General features: G+C 35.5%; 2 protein-coding genes across 3 annotated transcripts in view; one reads left to right on the top strand and one right to left on the bottom strand.

Moving 5' to 3' along the window:
- The first annotated feature begins 10,045 nt into the window (after positions 1 to 10,045).
- Positions 10,046 to 11,100, top strand: LOC131165815 (arabinogalactan protein 16-like). The gene is made up of 2 exons (XM_058123913.1): positions 10,046 to 10,358; positions 10,830 to 11,100. The coding sequence occupies exons 1-2, from the start codon at positions 10,100 to 10,102 to the stop codon at positions 10,931 to 10,933; spliced, it is 363 nt and encodes a 120-aa protein (XP_057979896.1). The 5' UTR covers positions 10,046 to 10,099; the 3' UTR covers positions 10,934 to 11,100.
- Positions 11,101 to 12,279: 1,179 nt separating this feature from the next.
- LOC131165993 (mitochondrial carrier protein MTM1-like) overlaps positions 12,280 to 20,003 on the bottom strand; it is a 93,482-nt gene continuing 85,758 nt past the window's right edge. For both annotated transcript variants that reach the window (XM_058124198.1, XM_058124200.1), the window contains 4 exons: positions 13,640 to 13,731; positions 13,336 to 13,485; positions 13,099 to 13,157; positions 12,280 to 12,764 (listed from right to left, as the gene is read on the bottom strand). In XM_058124198.1, coding sequence (XP_057980181.1) covers positions 12,641 to 12,764; positions 13,099 to 13,157; positions 13,336 to 13,485; positions 13,640 to 13,731 — 425 coding nt within the window. In that variant the 3' untranslated portion in view covers positions 12,280 to 12,640. The remainder of the gene's footprint in view (positions 12,765 to 13,098; positions 13,158 to 13,335; positions 13,486 to 13,639; positions 13,732 to 20,003) is intronic.

Raw genomic sequence — 20,003 nt, 5'->3', positions numbered from 1 at the left:
TCGAGATACTTGAGAGAATAGGGTCAGTTGCCTATAGGCTAGCTTTGCCGCCAGCTTTGGCTCGAATTCATGATGTGTTTCATGTTGCCATGTTAAGGAAATATGTCTCAGACCCATCCCACATCATTAGCTATGCAGAGATAGAGCTTAAGGATTCATTGGCATATGGAGAAGTACTAGCACAAATTTTGGATAGAAAGATTCAGACTCTACGCACTAAAGAAATATAGTTAGTTAAAGTCTTGTGAAGGAATCACGCCATAGAGGAAGTTTCTTGGGAGCTTGACGAGCAGATCAGACAGAATTACCTGCAGTTGTTCCAAGAGGTATAGAGGTAATCAGGTAAAGTATAATAGTTAGATAAGTTTCTTTTGCAGTTACATGTATGGATTTAGTGAGTAGATAGTTTCAGTTTTATGTATGTAATCTCCCACAACATAAAATGTAACCACGGTATTCCTCCACCATAAGTGAGGGTAGGTAATAAAATAAGTAGACCATTTGCCTTTATGAGATGATAGATGGAGATATAGATAGTAAATTTCGAGGATAAAATTTTATAAGGAGGGGAGAATGTAATGACCCAAAAGATTTTTTCCACAGGACCTCGTCGACAAACACAAGGAGTTTGTCGACGAGCATATAAGGGGACCTCACCGACGAAGCCACGCCTTGTCGACGAGAAGATACCGAGAAGGGTTTTTGGGACAGTCTGAAATTCGTCGACGAGGGAGGAAGTTCGTTGATGAAATTATTAAAGGACTCGTTGATGAGGTGACATGTCTCGTTGACGAATCCGGCTCTATAAATAGTGAAAACTCGAATTTTTTCAACACAACTCATGCGCAAAAGGGTCTTTCTCTCTCTAAAAACGTCACTCCCTCCTTCTCTCTTCGATTCCGGGTCCGTTTCACACCGGATCGACGATCTGAAGCCACCACAATGCTCTTAGCGAAGTTCTCTGCAAGTCTGCTGGAGCTGATCGTTGGTGGAGTTGGTTTGGCTTTCGTCCCAATCTCGGGGTAAGACATTTTATTTAGTATTTGTCTTTCCCTCGATTATAAAAAATACAAGACACAAAGAAATACTAATGATTTGTTCTGAGGGATGTCATTTTCAAGGCGTTGAGCTAGAAACCCTACGGGTATAGGGCCAGAATTTAGTAGGGGCTTTTCAGAGATAAGGTAAGGGAAATATGCTATGCTAGGAAATTTATTCATATTATCAGAAATTATATATACTATCAGATCCCTATGGAAAGATCACAGACAGATACAATACAGATATATAAAGCACGGTACCGTTGCTAGATACAGATAGAGTGCAACCACATATCTCAGATAGTGTGTGGGTACCATCGACCGTGCTCGGAGAGTATGTAGCTTCCCAGTTCCCTGGGTGGAGGGGGCCGGTTTGACGAGGTGGCAGCCAGTCCCGCGCCTAGGAAAGTATGCAATTTGGCCGGGCTGAGGTAGTGTAGAGTATAGTGACTTACCTGGAGGGCCGACCAGGTTAAGTCCCGCCTACGGGCCGCACAACCCTATCATGAGGGGTCAAATCATGACATACAGAGTCCCAGGAAAAGAAAATAGTTATGTATATGTATATAGTTTTATAGCTTTTATTGTATACAGTATGATGTAGCACTATGAATGATAGAAAATTCAGATGATACAAATGTTTTAAGTTATTATACATGTGTTTTACAGAATTGTTAGATCATACAGTTTTAAATACTATTATTATAATTTTATGACTCGGTCGCCACACACTAGTAATAGCATATTTCCACTTAGTGAGCATCGACTCACCCCATTACTTTACCACTTTTTAGGTGAACCAGCTAGGCGAGCAGATTAGGCTCGCGGATAGGAAGTTTACTTGATTGCCCCGGTTGTAGGGTGAGTTATGACATAGTTTTGTATTTTTGGGGTAGATGATGTTGGAGGGGTTTATTTTGTATGGCTATGGTTTGTATATACTGGATTCTGGTATTGTATAGTATATATATATAAATGGTTATATGATTTGTGTTTCCGATGCTTAGGTATGAATGTATATATATATATATAAATGGTAAGAATTTTGAGGATGTTACACAATATGTTCAAGGCTCTCAAGAGATAGGCAAAAAAGTGTTCTTCTAGGGTTTAGGGTTAGTGTATATAAGCAATCTCGCAATCTAAACAATTTCTGACCGTTGGATCATTTAAAATCTCATATTTATGTTTGTGTCCGTGCTGAAACGCAATTCTGCACCAGGAGCTCGTCGACGAGAGAAATGCGTTCGTCGACAAGTGATCAACACTTGTTCGTCAACGAAAGCACTGTCTAAACTTTTTGGGCTCTCGGTATTTTATTGTTGACAAGGACAGAACGTTCGTCGCCGAATGACCTTCATGTGTTCGTCGACAAGGCCATGTAGTTCGTCGATGAGACCTCTAAAATTTGCCTCTAAAATTCATTCAACCTAGAACTAATGTAAATGAATCTTTCATGAAATGCATGAGTCCTAAGGTCTGTTTAGGGTATATTTGAGTTTCGAATAATATCATATGTCATATGTAAATACATTCAATTCTAAATACCCATTCCAATTGAAGATCTTGAACTTGAAACTTGCTTTTTCATCATTTTACTCTTCTAGTTCCATGGATTGAGTCAAGTGATATGTACTTTAGGTTCCTCGTGGCTTTCATATCATGGTTACCATTCATGCATTCTAGATCATAATCTTGTTCAAGAACTCAACTGCACAAGTCAAATACCAAGTCATTATCAAAACAGAATTAGACTTATAGAGTCAATAGAATTATTACTAGAGATGATGCCAAACTATTGATACAAAAATTGGCCTTGATCACATTTCAATCCTTGCACCAGTGGTCATTTAGCATTTACCCATTGCACCGGAAACCATGAATTTGAAAAGAGCTTGAGAGACCTCAATGACCTCAAGGGACTTCTTTGTAATTAAAGAAGTGTCAAAGATAAGATTGATATTATGAAGAGCCAGCCTCAGTTTAACAGCAGCAGCAGCAGCAACAGTATAACTGGTGCAGCAGCAGCCCAACAAAAAAGTCACCAAACAGCTTAATCAGTTAAATTCGTATAGCAACAACCGAAATCTGCTTGTATTTTTTGTTAGTTAGTTAATTAGTTTTTTCTCCTTCACTAGAGTTAAGCTGAATGTGTATATATACATTTTGTATTGTTATTTTTTTCAATTAATGAAATCAGTTTCCTTCATCAAGATTGATTTCTTATATGGTATCAGAGCTTCTTGTTCTCCATTGTTATCTTCTTCGAGTTTTCTTTTCTTCAGTTACTGTGTTCTACGAGCTTCTTCAATGGTGGAAACAGCAGCTAATACTTCCAACACAGAGGCTTCATCTTCTTTACAAGATTCATATAATTTTAGTGATCCTATGTTCTTGCATCCTAGTGAAAATCCAGGAGCAATTCTCACTTCTCAACCATTGATTGGGGGAGAAAATTATCCTGCCTGGGCAAGATCAGTGAGGAAATCTCTAATTGCCAAAAACAAGTTAGGATTTATTGATGATCTTTAACCATATCTTCACCGTTGGTGAATTCTCCAAATGCTATTCAAACATGGGTTCGTGCTGATAATATGGTAGGTACATGGATCATTAATTTTGTATCACCAAAGCTTCAAGGTAGTATTATCTATAGAGCTACTGCTTTAGAAATCTGGACTGATCTTCGAGACACTTTCAGTCAAGGAAATGGGACCAAGATCTTCAATATTCAAAAGCAAATTACTGAGATTCATCAGGGAGAGTTGTCACTCACTGATTATTTCACTCAGCTCAAGATTTTATGGGATCAATTGCAGAATTTGAATCCATTTACTCAGTGTACTTGTGGTCAGTGCGTGTGTGGGATTAATCAAAAATTACAGAATCTTCAAGCTAAGGAGTCCACTATGAAATTTCTCATGGGAGTGAATGATGTTTTCTCTCAAGTAAGAACTCAAATTTTATTGATGGATCCTTTGCCTTCTGTCAATAAGGTACATTCTTTGTTAATTCAAGAAGAAATGTAGAGGTCTGTGCATAATGTTGTTAGAGTTGAATCCACTGCTCTAGCAACCAAGAATTTCGGAACCAATTTTAAAGGCAAAGAAAGGCCTTTATGCACTCATTGTGGAAAGTTAGGCCACACCATAGACAAATGCTATAAGCTGCATGGTTTTCCTCCAGGTTTCAAGTTCAAGAACAATAAATATGCCACTGCTCATCAAGTTTCATCTAATATTGACCTCATTCAAAGGAATAATTATGCTAGATTTACTGATTCTGCTTCATCAAAGTCTGTTTCTCAAGCTCCAGCTTTCACTCATGACCAATATCAACAACTGTTGACATTAATTGGTTCTTGTTCTACTTCACAATGGCCTAAAGATAAAGAACTCCATGCTGCTAATGCTGTGGCTTGTCCATCAAATGTTGTTGCAGGTAATTACAAGCATTCTGTCTTTTCTACTAAAGTTGTTAACAGAAAAGCATATGATCTACATGGGTTATTGATACTAGTGCAAGTGATCATATAGTGTGTTCCATTCAGTTGTTAACTTCTTATACTGAGGTCTCACATAGTACGGTGAAAATGCCTAATGGAGAAGCAGCTATTGTTACACACATTGACACTATTCAACTTTCTTCCCACATATTTCTTCACAATGTTCTTTGTGTACCTTCTTTTGATTTTAATCTTTTATCAGTTAGTGAATTAACCAAATCTCAACCTATATGTTTTGTTTTTTTGTCACAATTTTGTTTTCTACAGGACCTTACATGTTGGAACACGATTGGAATGGGCAAAATGCATGATGGTTTGTACTTATTACAAGATTCAAGCGTTTCTCAAGCCATTGCATTTTTTTCTAAGGAGAATCTTAAGGATTTCTCTGCTGCTTGCTCTTCTTCTCTTTCTTCGAATATATTTTCACTTTGGCATTCAGGACTTGGACATCCTTCTGATGTAAAAATTCATTCCTTGGGCAGTGTTTTACCTTTTCTTAAGAGCTGCTGTAGTAAAACTTTTACTATTTGTCCTTTGGCAAAACAGAAGAGAATTTCTTCTCTTTTCAATAACAATAAATGTGGTTATCCTTTTGATCTTGTTCATATGGATGTTTGGGGTCCTTTTTCTGTTTTAACCTTTAATGGTCATAGATATTTTCTCACTATTGTCATAGATATTCAACTTGGGTTTTCTTACTCAAAAATAAATCTGAAGTCAGATCACTCACTGTATCTTTCTATAACATGATTCTCGCTCAATTTGATACCAAGATCAAATCCATCAGAATTGATAATGCCTTAGAATTTTGTTTTAATAATTTCTACAGCTCCAAAGGAATTATTCATTAATTGAGTTGTGCTTACACCCCACAACAAAATTCAATTGTAGAAATAAAGCATCAACACATACTTGCTACTACTAGAGCATTACAAATTCAGTCCAATGTTCCTCTCTCCTTTTGGGGTGATTATGTCCTCACTGCAGTCTATTTAATAAATAGACTTCCATCCCTTTTTCTAAATCATAAAACACCTTTTGAACTTCTATTTCAAAAACCTCCTTCTTATTCACATCTTAGGATTTTCGGTTGTTTGTGTTATGCTACCAATCTCAGTCCTCATAAACATAAATTCACCCCTAGAACCAGAAAGTATGTTTTTCTAGGATATCCCTTCAACGTCAAGGGTCATAAACTCTTTGATCTTGATTCTCATACTTTTTTTTTTTTTTAGGGATGTTGTGTTTCATGAGTCAAGTTTTCCTTTTGCTTCAAATAACTCTTTTAAATGTGACAATCTTATTCCTTTACCTATTTTTCCTTCCATTCCTTATTTTGAGTCTGCAGCTGTCTCTTTTTCTCCTTTACTTCCTTCTAATGACACCATTGTTCACATTCATCAAGACTTTGATGAGAATATTCATGATTTTCCTGATACACATGGTGTTTCTAATACATCTAACCAGCCTATTATTCTTAGAAGGTCTACTAGGCATACTAAACCACCATCTTTTCTTGAGGCTTATCACTGTAATCAAGTCAAATCAGTTGCCATTCCAAAATCTTCCATACATGATTCAGGTACTTCTCATCCTATTCAATCTTATTTGTCTTACAATAATCTGTCTCCTTCATATTAATTTTTTTGTTGTGCCATCTCTTCCATTTTTGAACCTATTTTTTATCATCAAGCTGCTGGTAATCCCAAGTGGCAGGCTGTCATGGATGCTGAGATTTCAGCTTTGGAAGCTAATAATACTTGGACTATAACTTCCTTGCCACCAGGTAAGAAGCCCATTGGTTGTAAATGGGTATATAAAGTGAAATACAATTCAGATGGTTCAGTTGAGAGGTATAAAGCCAGGCTGGTTGCCAAGGGTTTCACCCAAAAGGAGGGACTCGATTACATTGACACTTTCTCACCAATTGCTAAGATGGTCTCTATCAAAACTATACTTGTTGTGGCTGCTGTGAAAGGTTGGTTTCTCAGCCAACTTGATGTCAATAATGCATTTCTTCATGGAGATTTGAATGAAGAAGTTTACATGTCTTTTCCACCATGTTTTCACAGCAAGGGGGAGCAATATCAGGTTGTTCACAGCCAGGGGGAGTAGACTCACTTGGTTTGTAAGCTCAATAAATCACTCTATGGGCTTAAACAGGCTTCTAGAATGTGGTTTTCTAAGTTCTCAAATGCCTTAATTGATCTTGGCTTTGTTCAATCCAAGGCTAATTACTCTTTATTCACTATGCAACAAGGAAATTCATTTATTGTGTTGCTGGTGTATGTTGTTGATGTTCTAATAGCAAGCAATGATCAAAAGGGAGTTGAAGATTTTAAAATATTGTTAAATCAGAAGTTTAAGTTGAAAGATTTAGGGAGTTTGAGGTATTTTCTTGGTTTAGAGCTAGCAAGAACAACTAAGGGCATTTTCTTGTGTAAAAGGAAGTATGCTCTAAAAATTTTGGAAGATGTTGGCTTACTAGGATGCAAACCTGGCAAAGTTCCTATGGATCCTACTTTAAAACTTAGCAAACATGAAGGTGATGTGCTAAATGATCCAATTCAATACAGAAGATTGGTTGGCAGATTGTTATATTTAACTATTACTAGGCCTAACATTACATTTGCTGTTCACAAGCTCAGTCAGTTCATGGCACAACCTAGAAAGCCTCATTATGCAGCTGCTCTTAAGGTACTTCATTACATCAAAAATGAACCAGGGAAAGGAGTATTTTTTCTGCAAAATCAGAACTACATGTCAAAAGATTCAGTGATGCAGATTGGGCATCATGCTCAGACACAAGACGATCTGTTACTGGATTTTGTATATTTCTTGGAGACTCATTGATCTCTTGGAAATCAAAGAAACAAGCTACTATGTCAAGATCTTCAGCTGAGGCAGAGTATAGAGCTATGGCTATAGCAACTTGTGAAATTGTGTGAATTCTTTATTTGCTAAAGGACTTGCAGATTAGGCATGATAGAGAAGCAGTATTATTTTGTAATAGTCAATCAGCCTTGCACATTGGATCCAATCCAGTTTTTCATGAAAGGACCAAACATATAAAGATCGATTGTCACATTGTAAGGGACAAGGTATTGGTTAAAGTAATTAAACTGAATCATGTGAGAACTCATTGTCAATTAGCAGATTTATTAACCAAGGCATTGGGTTATAAATAATTTTCAGAATTGTTATCTAAGATGGGACTGATTAACATTTGTTCTTTATTAGTCCATCTTGAGGGGAAGTATGAAAAGCTAGCCTCAGTTTAACAACAGCAGCAACAACATCAGTATAACTGGTGTAGCAGCAGCTCAACAGAAAAGTCACCAAATAGCTTAATCAGTTAAATTCGTATAGCAGCAACATAAAATCTGCTTGTATTTTTTGTTAGTTAGTTAATTAGTTTTTCTTCCTTCACTAAATTCATACATGAATCTGTTAAGTTGAATGTATATATATATATATATATATATATATATACATTTTGTATTGTTATTTTTTTCAATTAATGAAATCAGTTTCCTTCAAGATTGATTTCTTATATATATCATTTGAATGTTGGGTAGGAAAATACTTATGCCCCTTCTCTCCCTTGCCTAGTTTTTATTGGTTCTCATCATTATGGAGGATATTACTCCTCCATAATGGGTTGCATGTAAGTCACTTCTCCATTTTGGGTTATGGGAGGTTATTCTTGTCATTGCGGTTATTTTCCCCTTACAAAATATTGTGTAACTTGGAAAATTTAATTTTTTATTTTTATTTTCAAACATAGTGCGAGTGATTATCTTGATAGATTTCTTGTTTTCCAATTCTCCACTTGCATTTATCCATTTTAACTCATAATTATAATGTTTGAAGGAGTAAGGAAATTCATTCAATTGGCCAAGACAATGGAAATAATTTGTCATTTTTAAAAATATTGTGTAGTCTTCTACTTTCATTTTGAGTTTTAATATATAGATTTGAAAAATGAATCAGTTATGTATGAATTCAAGAAAATATTATTTGCGCAAAGTTATTTCTTGTTCTATTCCATGGGAACTGTTTAAGGTATGTATAGTTATGAAAAATAGTTTTTATTTTTAATTTTAATATTTTTAAAAAATTATAAAAAAGAATAGCTAATTTTTAAATTTTTTAGCATTTGTATAAAATGGATCAACAATAATAAAAGGTTTTTTTTACACTATTTATTTGTGAAAATAATTTTATTTAAAAATATCATCTTATTTTTCAATTTTATAAATTTATGTAGAAAAGTTAGAAAATATATTTTATTAACTTCTTACTTTGTGCATTTGAGCATAGAATTTGAATTTTTTAACTTTAATTTGTGGGGATTGTGTATTAAATTTCTTTCAAATCAATACATACCCAAAAAAAAAAATATATGTAAATCCATATTCCTAACTCCATGATGTCAAATATTATCTTACGTGGTTTTAGAAAATTGAAGCAAGTTTTTTTACTGTATTTAATTTCAAATTTAAAAATAAAAAAATAAAAACTATTTTGCACAACTAAACAAAATCTTTGTTTTTCTAAATATGAATCTTGAAAGCTAAAAGTTTAATTTAATTTTTATTTAAATAATTTTTTTGAATAAATTATTGATTTTTTAACTGTCTATACTACTATAAAGATGATTTCCCTATTCGGTGCCATTTTTTAAAAATGTCAAATTTATTCTTATAGCCACCGATGATTATTTCACAATACTCATTTAGTATTCCCAAATATTCATATAATTATGATAAAAATATCCCTATAATTCCTCACAATTATTATTATTCCAAAATATCCCTATAACTATATACAGTTATTCTAAAATATCCTTATAATTTTGGTAGTATTTTATTTTATAAGTTTTTAAAACTTTATAAAAATAGGGAGGCGTGGAGCATTTTAATAATGAGCAAATCAAATACCTAAATAATTAGGACACACTCCAAAATTTTAAAACTCTATAATTAGGAAAAGAAGAGTTGGGTAGTGTTCTAGTTTCAAGGGCGTCCGCGGTAGCCGTTAGGTCCGTTGCGGGCTTGCGGTGGGGGAAGGTGAAGTGGGCCCCACTGGTCCCAGAAATAATAATTAGGGTGGAAGGGCAAAAGAGGAATTACAAATAAGAAGAAGAAAGAGAGAAGAGAGGAGGAGGGTGACAGGCTGGCAGAAGCTGCCGCATAACAAAACACCAAAATACCTGTGTGAATCAGAACAACACTGATACTGATACTGATACTGATACTGATACTGATACTGATACTGATACTGATACAGATACAGATTCGGATGGAGAGTGAACGAGAGAACATGCGTGGGCCCCCACCTCCCACCCAAATTCGATTCAATTAAAATTTTCCGTTTCAAAAAAAAAAAACCGCCAGGAGCAGCGTTGATTGTGGGCCCCACCACCGTACCCCAACCGGCCCACCCGGTTCTCCCTCCCCCCACCCCCACTCTCCACCTTGCTGTGTATATATACATAGGGAATCTTATTTCTGCTCCTCTCCATCGCCAGATAGCAGTACCATATCATATGCAACCCACTCTGCAAGACAGAAAAAACCCCTACCCTCCTCCTCTCCTCCCTTCTGCGAGTGCCAGCTTCTTCTACTCTCTTCTAAGAATGGCGGTGTCTAGAGCTTTTGCTGCAATGCTTTTGCCCATCTTTGCTTTCGCCCTCGCTACCCTGCTTTCTCCTGCTGCTGCTCAGCCGCAACCTGCAGCTCCGACGCCTTCTCCTGCTGCTGCTCAGCCGTATCCTGCAGCTCCGACGCCTTCTCCCACCAGCGACGGTTAGTTCTCTTCCGTGCTTTGTGTTCTCTGTCCACGTCTCAAGGTTAATGGAGATTTGGGTTTTGATGTTTTAGGGGGCTTTTGTATTCCCAAAACTTCAAAATACTGCTTGTGTAAGTTTTAGGTGTTAGGGCTCCTATGGGTTCCGAAATATGGGCATCCAGCATTCTACTCCTCATGCTCCTTGGAATCTCTGGATAGAACGTTCTAGCCAGACGCCCCTTTTGTTTCCCGATCGTATGTTTTTTTGACCCATGTGTATCCTCTTGTTTGAATAAAAGGAAAATCTATCAGTTATTTCTCTCATTCTTTTCTTGGCTTCTAATCTTTGGAAGGTAATTTGATTTGGCTTTCCACTGGAATGGGTAGCAGTGGATTTAATTTTCGTTGGATGCCTTTTGTTTTTCCCTTTGCTCTGCTAGAGCAATACTTCATGTGTTGATGGACCCATCATTATTGTTTTGCTGCAGGGACTTCTATTGACCAGGGGATTGCATATGTGTTAATGCTTCTGGCCTTGGTGCTCACCTACCTCATCCACACTTGGGATGCTTCCTCCTATGGCCTCTTCTAAATAAATTGTTTTTGGAGGACCTATTTGGACTTAGATCAGGGTGGGGATGGGAATGGGAATGCCATTTGTGTAAAGAACTTCATAGGGAAAGAGGGGTTTGCGATTGGTTTTAGACTCTGCAGAATTCATTTGACAGTTGGATTTAATGATATTGTTTTGGTGATCTAGCACGCTTTCCCTTATTTTTCGCCCCTCTTATTCTGGATTTTATTTTGTCTACTGTTTCTTTTCCATTGGCGGTTTGACACAATCTTGCAGCAGCTGGTACTTCTAATTCTGAATCACCTCCAATCTTAATACATTGGCTTTCATTCATTTGCATTGATTAGTGTTTGCCAAAACAAGAAATGCTAAGAGATTCGGCATTTACTAGCATTACCTTGTTTTGAGTAGCAGTGAATATAATTACTAAAAAATTGGTAAACTGATATATATATATATATATATATATATATATATATATATATATATATATGCACTAACATCATGGGGTGTCGATCACTGAAAATTATTTGAGAGGCATGGTTCTTTTAGCACATGAAGGCAAATAAATAAAATATGGTTTGGTATAGATCACTAACCGTTCATGTTACCGTAATCCCTCGTGTGATAAATTTCAGAGAGGTCTGTGACATCAGGAAGATCAATTTCTAAATAATTCCAAACTTACAGAAAAGTTTGTGTGTTCCTCCATACAACTCAATACCAATAAAATTGAAAAAAGTTAAGGCCTAATTGTACAAAACAATTTTTATTTCCTATTTTTATTTTCCAAGTAATTACAAAAAAAAAAGTTTAATTTTCTAATTTACAACATTTGTATAAGATAAACAAAAATAAAAAAAATGTTAACTCTATTTGCTTGCAAAAGTAGTTCTATTTTTCATTTTTAATTTTTAAAATAATTATAAAAATATCACTATAATATTTTACTTTTATATTAAAAAGTTGAAAAATATATTTTAATATTTTCCACATTTTTCACTTTTGCAGGTGAAAGTATGAAATTTGAATTTTATTCTTTGATTTGTGTAGATTATGTACTGAATTTCTTCTAATATAAATCCACAAAAATCCAAATCTAAACCCCAAACTCCATATCGCAAATGCTACCTTACAAACTGAAAAATTGAAAAATAAGTAGCCTTTTTAGTGTGATTATTTTGAGTTCTAGAAATTTTATTTCATATTTTTTTTTAAAAAAAAAAACTGTTTTAACACAACTAAACAAACTATATTTTATCTTTTTAGTATGAATCTTGAAAAAAAAATCTAAAATGTTTATAATTCTTTGAAAAAACTGAGAAAAATAAAAATAAAAATAAAAAATTTCTTCCACAACTAAATAGACCCTTAAACTTTCATGTACATTAATTTATGACGCAAGTAATTTTATAACATAAATTGTTTTACAATAGAAAAACGGACAACAAAACCTAACTAATTTGGCTGAGACAAAGGGGCAGAATTTTATTCTAAATTTTTTTTTTTTTTTTCAATCTTTCAGTATCTTCAACCCAACTAATTTGGTTGAGAAAAAAGGGTTTATTCTACCTTATCTTCAACCCTCAAACAACTCATTGCTGAAACACCACCTCACACTCCATAAGCTGCCACAACTATGTGAAACGCTCTGGGAATGTGGTAGTATGCTGAATGGTAAGAGGACAATGTTCCTACTACTTCCTACCATTTGTGGCCCTCAAATTAGTGCGTATGATGTAAATAATACTTGACAATTTCATAGAAGGAAACCACAATCCCTACCGAGGGTCCAGCACGACCAATGCGAGGGCCAATTCCTGTAAACATTCCTTTCATTCCTCCATCCCTGCTCCAAACAAAAAGTCAAGTGTGAGGGAGGATGAGTTTAAATTAACAGAAGCAAAAAAATTTTGCAATCATGCTCACAGTATATATAAGGCTATGCTCAAATCTTCCTACTCGACGGATCAGTACCTGTTAATCCTTCGATTTGACAGGACTGTCCAATTACAAATCTCACTAGTTTTATGAGCTAGGACACATTATTCTACAAATAAAATAGTTTGGTACTGAAATGTCCATGCTCTTCAAAAATGGAAATATTTGCTCTTTGAATGATCACTAATAATGACCTAGAAGGGGTTTTATATACCATGAAATGAGGAATTAGAGCTAAGTACCTCCAGATTTCCACCAAAGTCTGTCTTGTCGTCATACTTAATGCCCTGGCAGGATCTTTCTGAGAATTATAGAAGAAACACAGCTTAACAACTGAACAAAGGTAAACTAATCAACTTGGGTGGTTCTTGAAATACAACCACTGTATGAACAAGTTCCATCAGAAGCTAACATAAAGCAGATAACAATGCCCATAGTTATAATCTAGTTGATAATGATGCTGATTCTAGAGAAACAACCTCTATTTGTTGTCGGGTTTTTGCTACGTCCAGTGGACATGTAATCGCAGCTGCAAGGCCTCCTGCAACGAAACCAGCAGAGAAATTCGCCCCAAGGACCCTGGCTACATTGGTTTCTTCACCCTCCCGGCCAAGAATTGCTCTTCTGATCTGCACTAGGGAAAAAAAATTTGAAAAAGCAAATCAAGCTTTTTCATTTCTCCTTGCTACATAAAATAGCAACAACATCAATATGCATGCAGGAACAAAACACAAATTCAAAAAAAAATAAATTTTCAAGACTAGACATGGAATGAGATCTCACTGGCTCAAGAGTTGACCAGCATAATGCTGAGAAAGGAACATCGCGAGCAAGTTGTGCTCCAAGGCCAGTCCACAGCATGCGGTAACTTTGTACTGCCACAGAGAGTACGCCATTGACACATTTTATTACATGGGAAAAAAACAAAATCAATGAAACATAACTCAAATAAAAGCTTTGAGTAAGTCACTATACCTGTAAATTTATTCTAATCAATAGAATATCTCAAGAGAGTAAAAGAAGGGAAGATGTTCAACTAATAAAATAATACTACACTGGCAGAATTTGAGAATACCCATTTTGTGCATCTGAAAATTTAACATATGTTCATAGACAGAATTTGAGAAAACTGTAAGAAGAGAACAGGTTATTTCAGCAATAAGGTTGTGTGAGTGGGGGTATTTTTGTCCTTAAAATTTTTATTATTATTAATGTATAAAAGAGGGCAGACCTGGAGCTGTACACAAGTCTCTCCAGGAAACTGCTGCCTCATTCTTTCTCTTGCTTTTTTTTTTCCTTCTCTTCTTTTCTTCTCTCCATGTCTAACTTTACATGGCATCGAAGCATTGATCACCTCTAAATCTGATATATGACAGCTGTTCCTTTAGACACCGTGTTTTTCATTTTTTTTTTTTCTTATCTTCCCTGAATTACTTCTAAGATCAGATTTTCTGGTTCGTTAGAGAGCCACTTAGGGTCCCTTTTTCATCTTGGTTTGGCTGTGCAGCATCGACCTCCACTTAGTTTCACCCGAGCTTCATCCTGGTCATGGATAGATCACCCAAGTTTGGGTCCACAAGTGGTGGCAATTGCCCTATGAAGACTTGCTTTTGCTTTGACTCCAGTGATTTCCCTTAACCAAGCCACTACCCACTAGTCGCCAACTCATTCTTCAACAAGCAGAGTCAAAGCCTGGGCTCCTCCCACTGCTTGGTAGCTTATGGTTTCATGTTCTATTTCACTCCCCAATAGGGGTTCTTTTCACCCTTCCTTTATGGTACTACTTCGCTATCGGTTACCCAGGAATATTTAGCCTTACAAGGTGTCCTTGCTGATTCACATGGGATTCCACATGCCCCATGCTACTCAGATCAGACCGTAAACTAGCCTGCTTTCGGCTACTAGAATCTTGCCATCAAGGGTGCAGCACTCCATTGCTTCGCCAAGCAGCACGATGCTTGGATTGCCCTCCCACCACCCAGTTTTCATGGTTTAGGCTGCTCCCATTTTGCTCAATAAGATGCTGTCTGTTTGTGGAGGTTTGCCGATATGAAGTTGTATGCTTTGGAAGAAGCTTGTACAATTTGAGAACCGGTTTTGATTAAACAAAAAGAAGGATCTACTCAACCATATGTAACATAAAAATCACACTTGGAAAGGGTGGATAATAGCTAAAGCAGTGGGTGCTGTAGCAAAACTGATTGCAAAAGAGGAGGAATCGATCACAATAAAGTTACCTTTTGGGGAGGTCCATTTGAAATTCAAAAACTGCTAAGCAACAGTCGAACAAGTGTGGAATGTTGGAATGAGAAAAGTTTGGGTAGAGCCGGATCTAAGTGTTGGCTAGGTAAGCGTCCTATAATAAGAGGAACAGTTGCAGTTATGCTCTGTGTTTTGGGTATACGTGCCACTCTGCTGTTACAGCTGGTGTTGGCATGATGAAGCTGTTTTAATTTTACGTGTCTGTGATTGCTTGTTTGCTCACAATCTTGCCTCAGTTTCTGGTGGTTTCGATTGGTGTTCAATGACTCTGCACATTTTTTAGCTGCTGCCAGCAACAATCCTGCAGCTGCTGTGCTACCATATAGTTTTAAGTGCTCGTTGTGCTTGTGTGTCTTGCCTGGTTCTCCATAGTTGCTGCATGATTCATTTCTGATACTCATGTGCGCTGATTGTATTGTATAGGGGGTGGTTTTCATGGCCTACAAAGTGAGCTTCGGCTGATACTATCAACATACAGATCACATCCATCAAATTGGGTGGATCCTTCAACTACTTGCTGTGGTCTCAGGCAGTGCATGTGTATATTAACATGAAGGGGAAGTCCAAGTATTTGTTGCACTCTCCCCTATCTCCAGACTACAAGGATTATGAAAATTGGATGAAAAAGAAAGACAAATTACTGGTGTGGTCGTGGAATAGCATGAAGCCACAAATTGTTGCGAGTGCAATGTTACATAGAACAGCCAAGGCTGTATGGGTTGATCTTTGTGAAAGCTTCTTTCAAGATAAAAATCAAACTTGTATGTTTTACCTGTATGAGAAAATTTTCAAATATGACCAAGAAGGTAGGTCCATTAGTGAGTATTATAGCACTTTGAAGGGTATGTGGGAGGACCTAAACATCTATTAACTAGGTAGCTATGACATTGAGATGATTAAGACACAAAGCGCAGAAATTTTTGGCTGCCAAGCTTTTGTTTGGTTTGACTTCTAATCTTCAACCCATTTGCGATCAGATTCTTGCCAATGAATCCATACCACCCATGAATTAAGTATATGTTCTCCCTAAGATTCTTCTCGTGATAGTTCAGCCATGTTTAGCACTGCCTCCAACCATTGTAAGGGAAGTGTTGGGAGGACAAGCACAGGGTTTGGAAGGCATAGGTAGTGTATATAGCTTTGGAGCTTGTCATGGCAATTCTGGCATTTGCGCACATTGTGGCAAGCAAAACCATATTGTTGATCTTTGCTAAGATCTCCACGAGAAACAAACTTGGGTTGATAAGCCTATTGTTAAGGGTGATTTCATTGTTGAAAGTTCAACTGCACCTAACCACTTCATTGGAGAGTTGAGTACATTATCTACCATGTCCCAAGAAAAGTATATCAATCTTGTCCGCATGGTTCAACAACTCCAACTCATTCTTCTATATCTAATGTGAAAACTCAGGTGTAGTCCCAAGAGGAGGGGTGAATTGGATTTAAAAATTTCTTTTAATTCTCTTCAACAAATTCTTGACTTCTTGTTAATTTATCAAATACACAATGAATACTTAAAACAAAATTTAATTCACATCCACAACACAAGTATTTAAACAATCAAGTAACCAATCAATCAACCAAGCCAATCAATTTTCCAATCAACCACAATATCCAAACTAAGATAAAAGATTTCAGCTTTTGTTTGTTTGCAGCCCTGTAAATATGAAAGTTTGATTCAAGCCTTGTGGTAATGAATTTGCTTTCTCAAAATGATTTTCAACAAAACATCCACACTCTTCCCAAAATTCAGAATTCAAATAAACTCTTATTTAATTTATCTTTGGGTGTCAACCAATTAACGTACTTCCTTATGATATCTGCAAAGTATGGTTTAACCAACGTACTCCCTTTCGGTTTCCGCAACCCAAATCAAAATTAGACCTTAAGTTTATTTAATTTCTCAATTTACGTAGTATATATGATTAGGAAATTAAATCATCCACGCAGTTTATATGTAGTGAAAATAAAGAGCAAGGGAAAAAGAGAGTGAGACCACAACTTTTACGAGATTCAGCTTATCCCCAGCCTATGTCCTCGCCTTTGGCAAACCACAAAAGGATTTACTAAAACTAGTTCCTTTGTCGGGCGGAACAACACCGTTTACACACTCCTTTAGTAGGCTAGAGCTCGTCTCTCCAAGTGATATCCCCTCACTCGGTCACTCCTTCAATTAGGCTAGAGTCCGTCTCTCTAAGCGATATCCCCACGCTTAGCCGACGATCCAAACACCTTGAATCGTCCAAGAACACTACAAAAAATACAAAAGAATAGTTGTGTACAATAACACTCTCTCAAAGAGCAAGTTAGTACAGTTCAAATACCATGTACTTCAATAATTCAAATATCAATATGAAATAGAATTGAAACTCAACTATAGAATTCATCAATATCCTTTTTAGATGAGGATTAGCAGTAGGAATTCAGAGTAGGAATGATCAACACTTCAGAATATCTCAGCAAAAGAGTTTTGCAATGAGTGAGCAAGAGAGAGCTTTTCAAGAACAAGATGCCTTCCGCAGATTTTTCAATTTCTTTCTTTCTTCGTTATGAATATGATTTGCAAAACCATGTACTTATAGGCTTTCAAAAGTGTTTTCGTGTTGCCCAAGATTACTTGGAGTATTTCCCAAGTTTTCATTAATTTTGGGGCACAAGCAACCTATATTTTGAATTTAAAACATTTAAAATTTCTGACCGTTAACAATGTTCAAACGTCTGAGGTATCGGGTTCAGTCGTCTGAAGTTCCTTAAAGCACTGAAAAAATTGAACTGGACACAGAGTCAAACGTCTAAACTTACACTTCAGGCTTCTGAGAGTATACTGTCTGTTCTGTGTTTCGCAAATTAATTCTTCAGACTTCTGAGCTAATTCTTCAATCGTCTGAGGAAATACTTCAGACGTCTGAGACAAATCTTCAAACTTGTGAGGTACCTCTTCAAACATCTGAGGATACTCCTCAGTCGTCTGGACAAATAATTCTCAGTTTTTCAATTTTCTTTTTAATTATACCTTGCTCTTTAGCTTTATGTACTCATTAAAATATTTTCCGGGGTTTTGTAAATTAGGTTTCTAAGTCAATCTTTAACCCTAGAAGAGCTTCAAAATATTTCAAACGATATTTAAACATTAAAACACTTACATAAAGACTTCTAAGACATTTGACATTTTAAAACACTCAAGTCTTCATGCTTGTTTTGCTTTGAGCACTTTGCTTTTATTTGGCTCTCTTGCTTTGCTTCTTTGGTTCCATCTTGACTTCAAGCTTTAACATACTTTAAGCTTTCTTTGATCATCTTTCTTTTGAATATAAGCTTTGAATGATTCTTGTGAGCACTTGACCTTGTTTTCACATGCTTGATCCTTGTGAGTCTTGAAATATCACCACTCAACCAAATATGTTAAGTTCCATTTGTTTGTTAGCATCAAAACAAGATTTTAAGCCTTATAAGGTCAATAATCTCCCCCTTTTTGATGATGACAAACAATGAGCAAAAATTTGAGTAAGTCTTAAAGAGACTCCCCCTTACAATAAGCATCTGTTTAACAATATTTGTAATATCAAGGTCAATGTCAATATAAAAAATTTAATATCATGCTCATTTATCAAAATCATATCATTCAATATCAATGTTATTCAATATCAAATACTTCTCCCCCTTTTGATACATATATCATGTTCAGTATTATGCTCACAATTTTTGCTCAAAACTTCTCCCCCTTTTGACATCAATCAAAAAGAGTAGGATATAAAAAAAAATGATTAAATTCAAATAAAATCATATTTTGAGCATATGAATATTAAACATGCATATCAAGTATATATACACACACAATTCAGTAGTTTTAAATATGACATGTGTAGTGTGCTTCATTAGTCACATAGTCAATTGAAAAAAATTAAAGAGTAATACTAAATTTCATTAATTCATGATACCAATTAAAAATTAATTTATGATACCAATGAAATATATTTCATGAAAATTTAGGGAGAAACAAAACATAGTACAAACAACAAGTCATATGACTCCCCCTGAATTTAATACATTCAGATTTGGTACCAATTATGCTTTCTATTTTTATCATCCAATGTTTCAAACATTTGATTCATATCATGTATGTGCTCATGGATACTAATATGCTTGTCATGCTCAAATACCAATTGATATATTCATGGATACCAATATACTTTCATAGATACCAATGCTAATGTCACATACTGCTCAAGGATACCAAATTATGCAAATTTTTCTATTTATCCATGTGATCTATCATTAGCATGCATGGTCAAGAATTTATTTCACATTCATATATCAATATCAAAATTTATATTTCAACATCATGCTCAATAACTTCATACTCAAAATTTCAAAATATAGTGAGCTATAAATCATCAATGTAGGTCAAGTCATGATCATGTCTTTGGAAATTTTAAGACACGAATTTCAAAATATACACATGTAGCACATAGCATATCATATAGGCATGTAAGCATGTAGCATATAAGTTTTCATTCTCAAATATATTTTTCTTAATCAAGGTACTTATGTAATAAGCTCAATTTGATATTTCTTAATATTTTCTTAAGTTAAGCCTTGTCAAAATCATCCTATGATTTTGACCAACAATGTCATTTTGAATTTGTTATAATAAGCTCTTAAACTCATCTTTAAGTTTTTCTATTTCAACTAATTCGTTTGTTGATCATGAATTACGTTACTTTCTCAATTTTTAAAGGGGAATGACTATCCATGGAGTTTTTCGTTTATGAACTAGTCTTTCATCTTGGTACCCATACTTTCTTGGGTCCGGTTGGTCTAACAAGGGATGTTTCTTTTACTTTCCATACTTATTTAGTTTTCACACCCTTTCTCTTAAATGAAC

The sequence above is a fragment of the Malania oleifera genome, chromosome 10 (assembly GCF_029873635.1).
Source record: "Malania oleifera isolate guangnan ecotype guangnan chromosome 10, ASM2987363v1, whole genome shotgun sequence".
In the NCBI taxonomy this organism is placed as follows: Eukaryota; Viridiplantae; Streptophyta; class Magnoliopsida; order Santalales; family Ximeniaceae; genus Malania; species Malania oleifera.
Note: the sequence above shows the minus strand (reverse complement) of the source record. Positions and strands in the feature narration are given on the sequence as shown.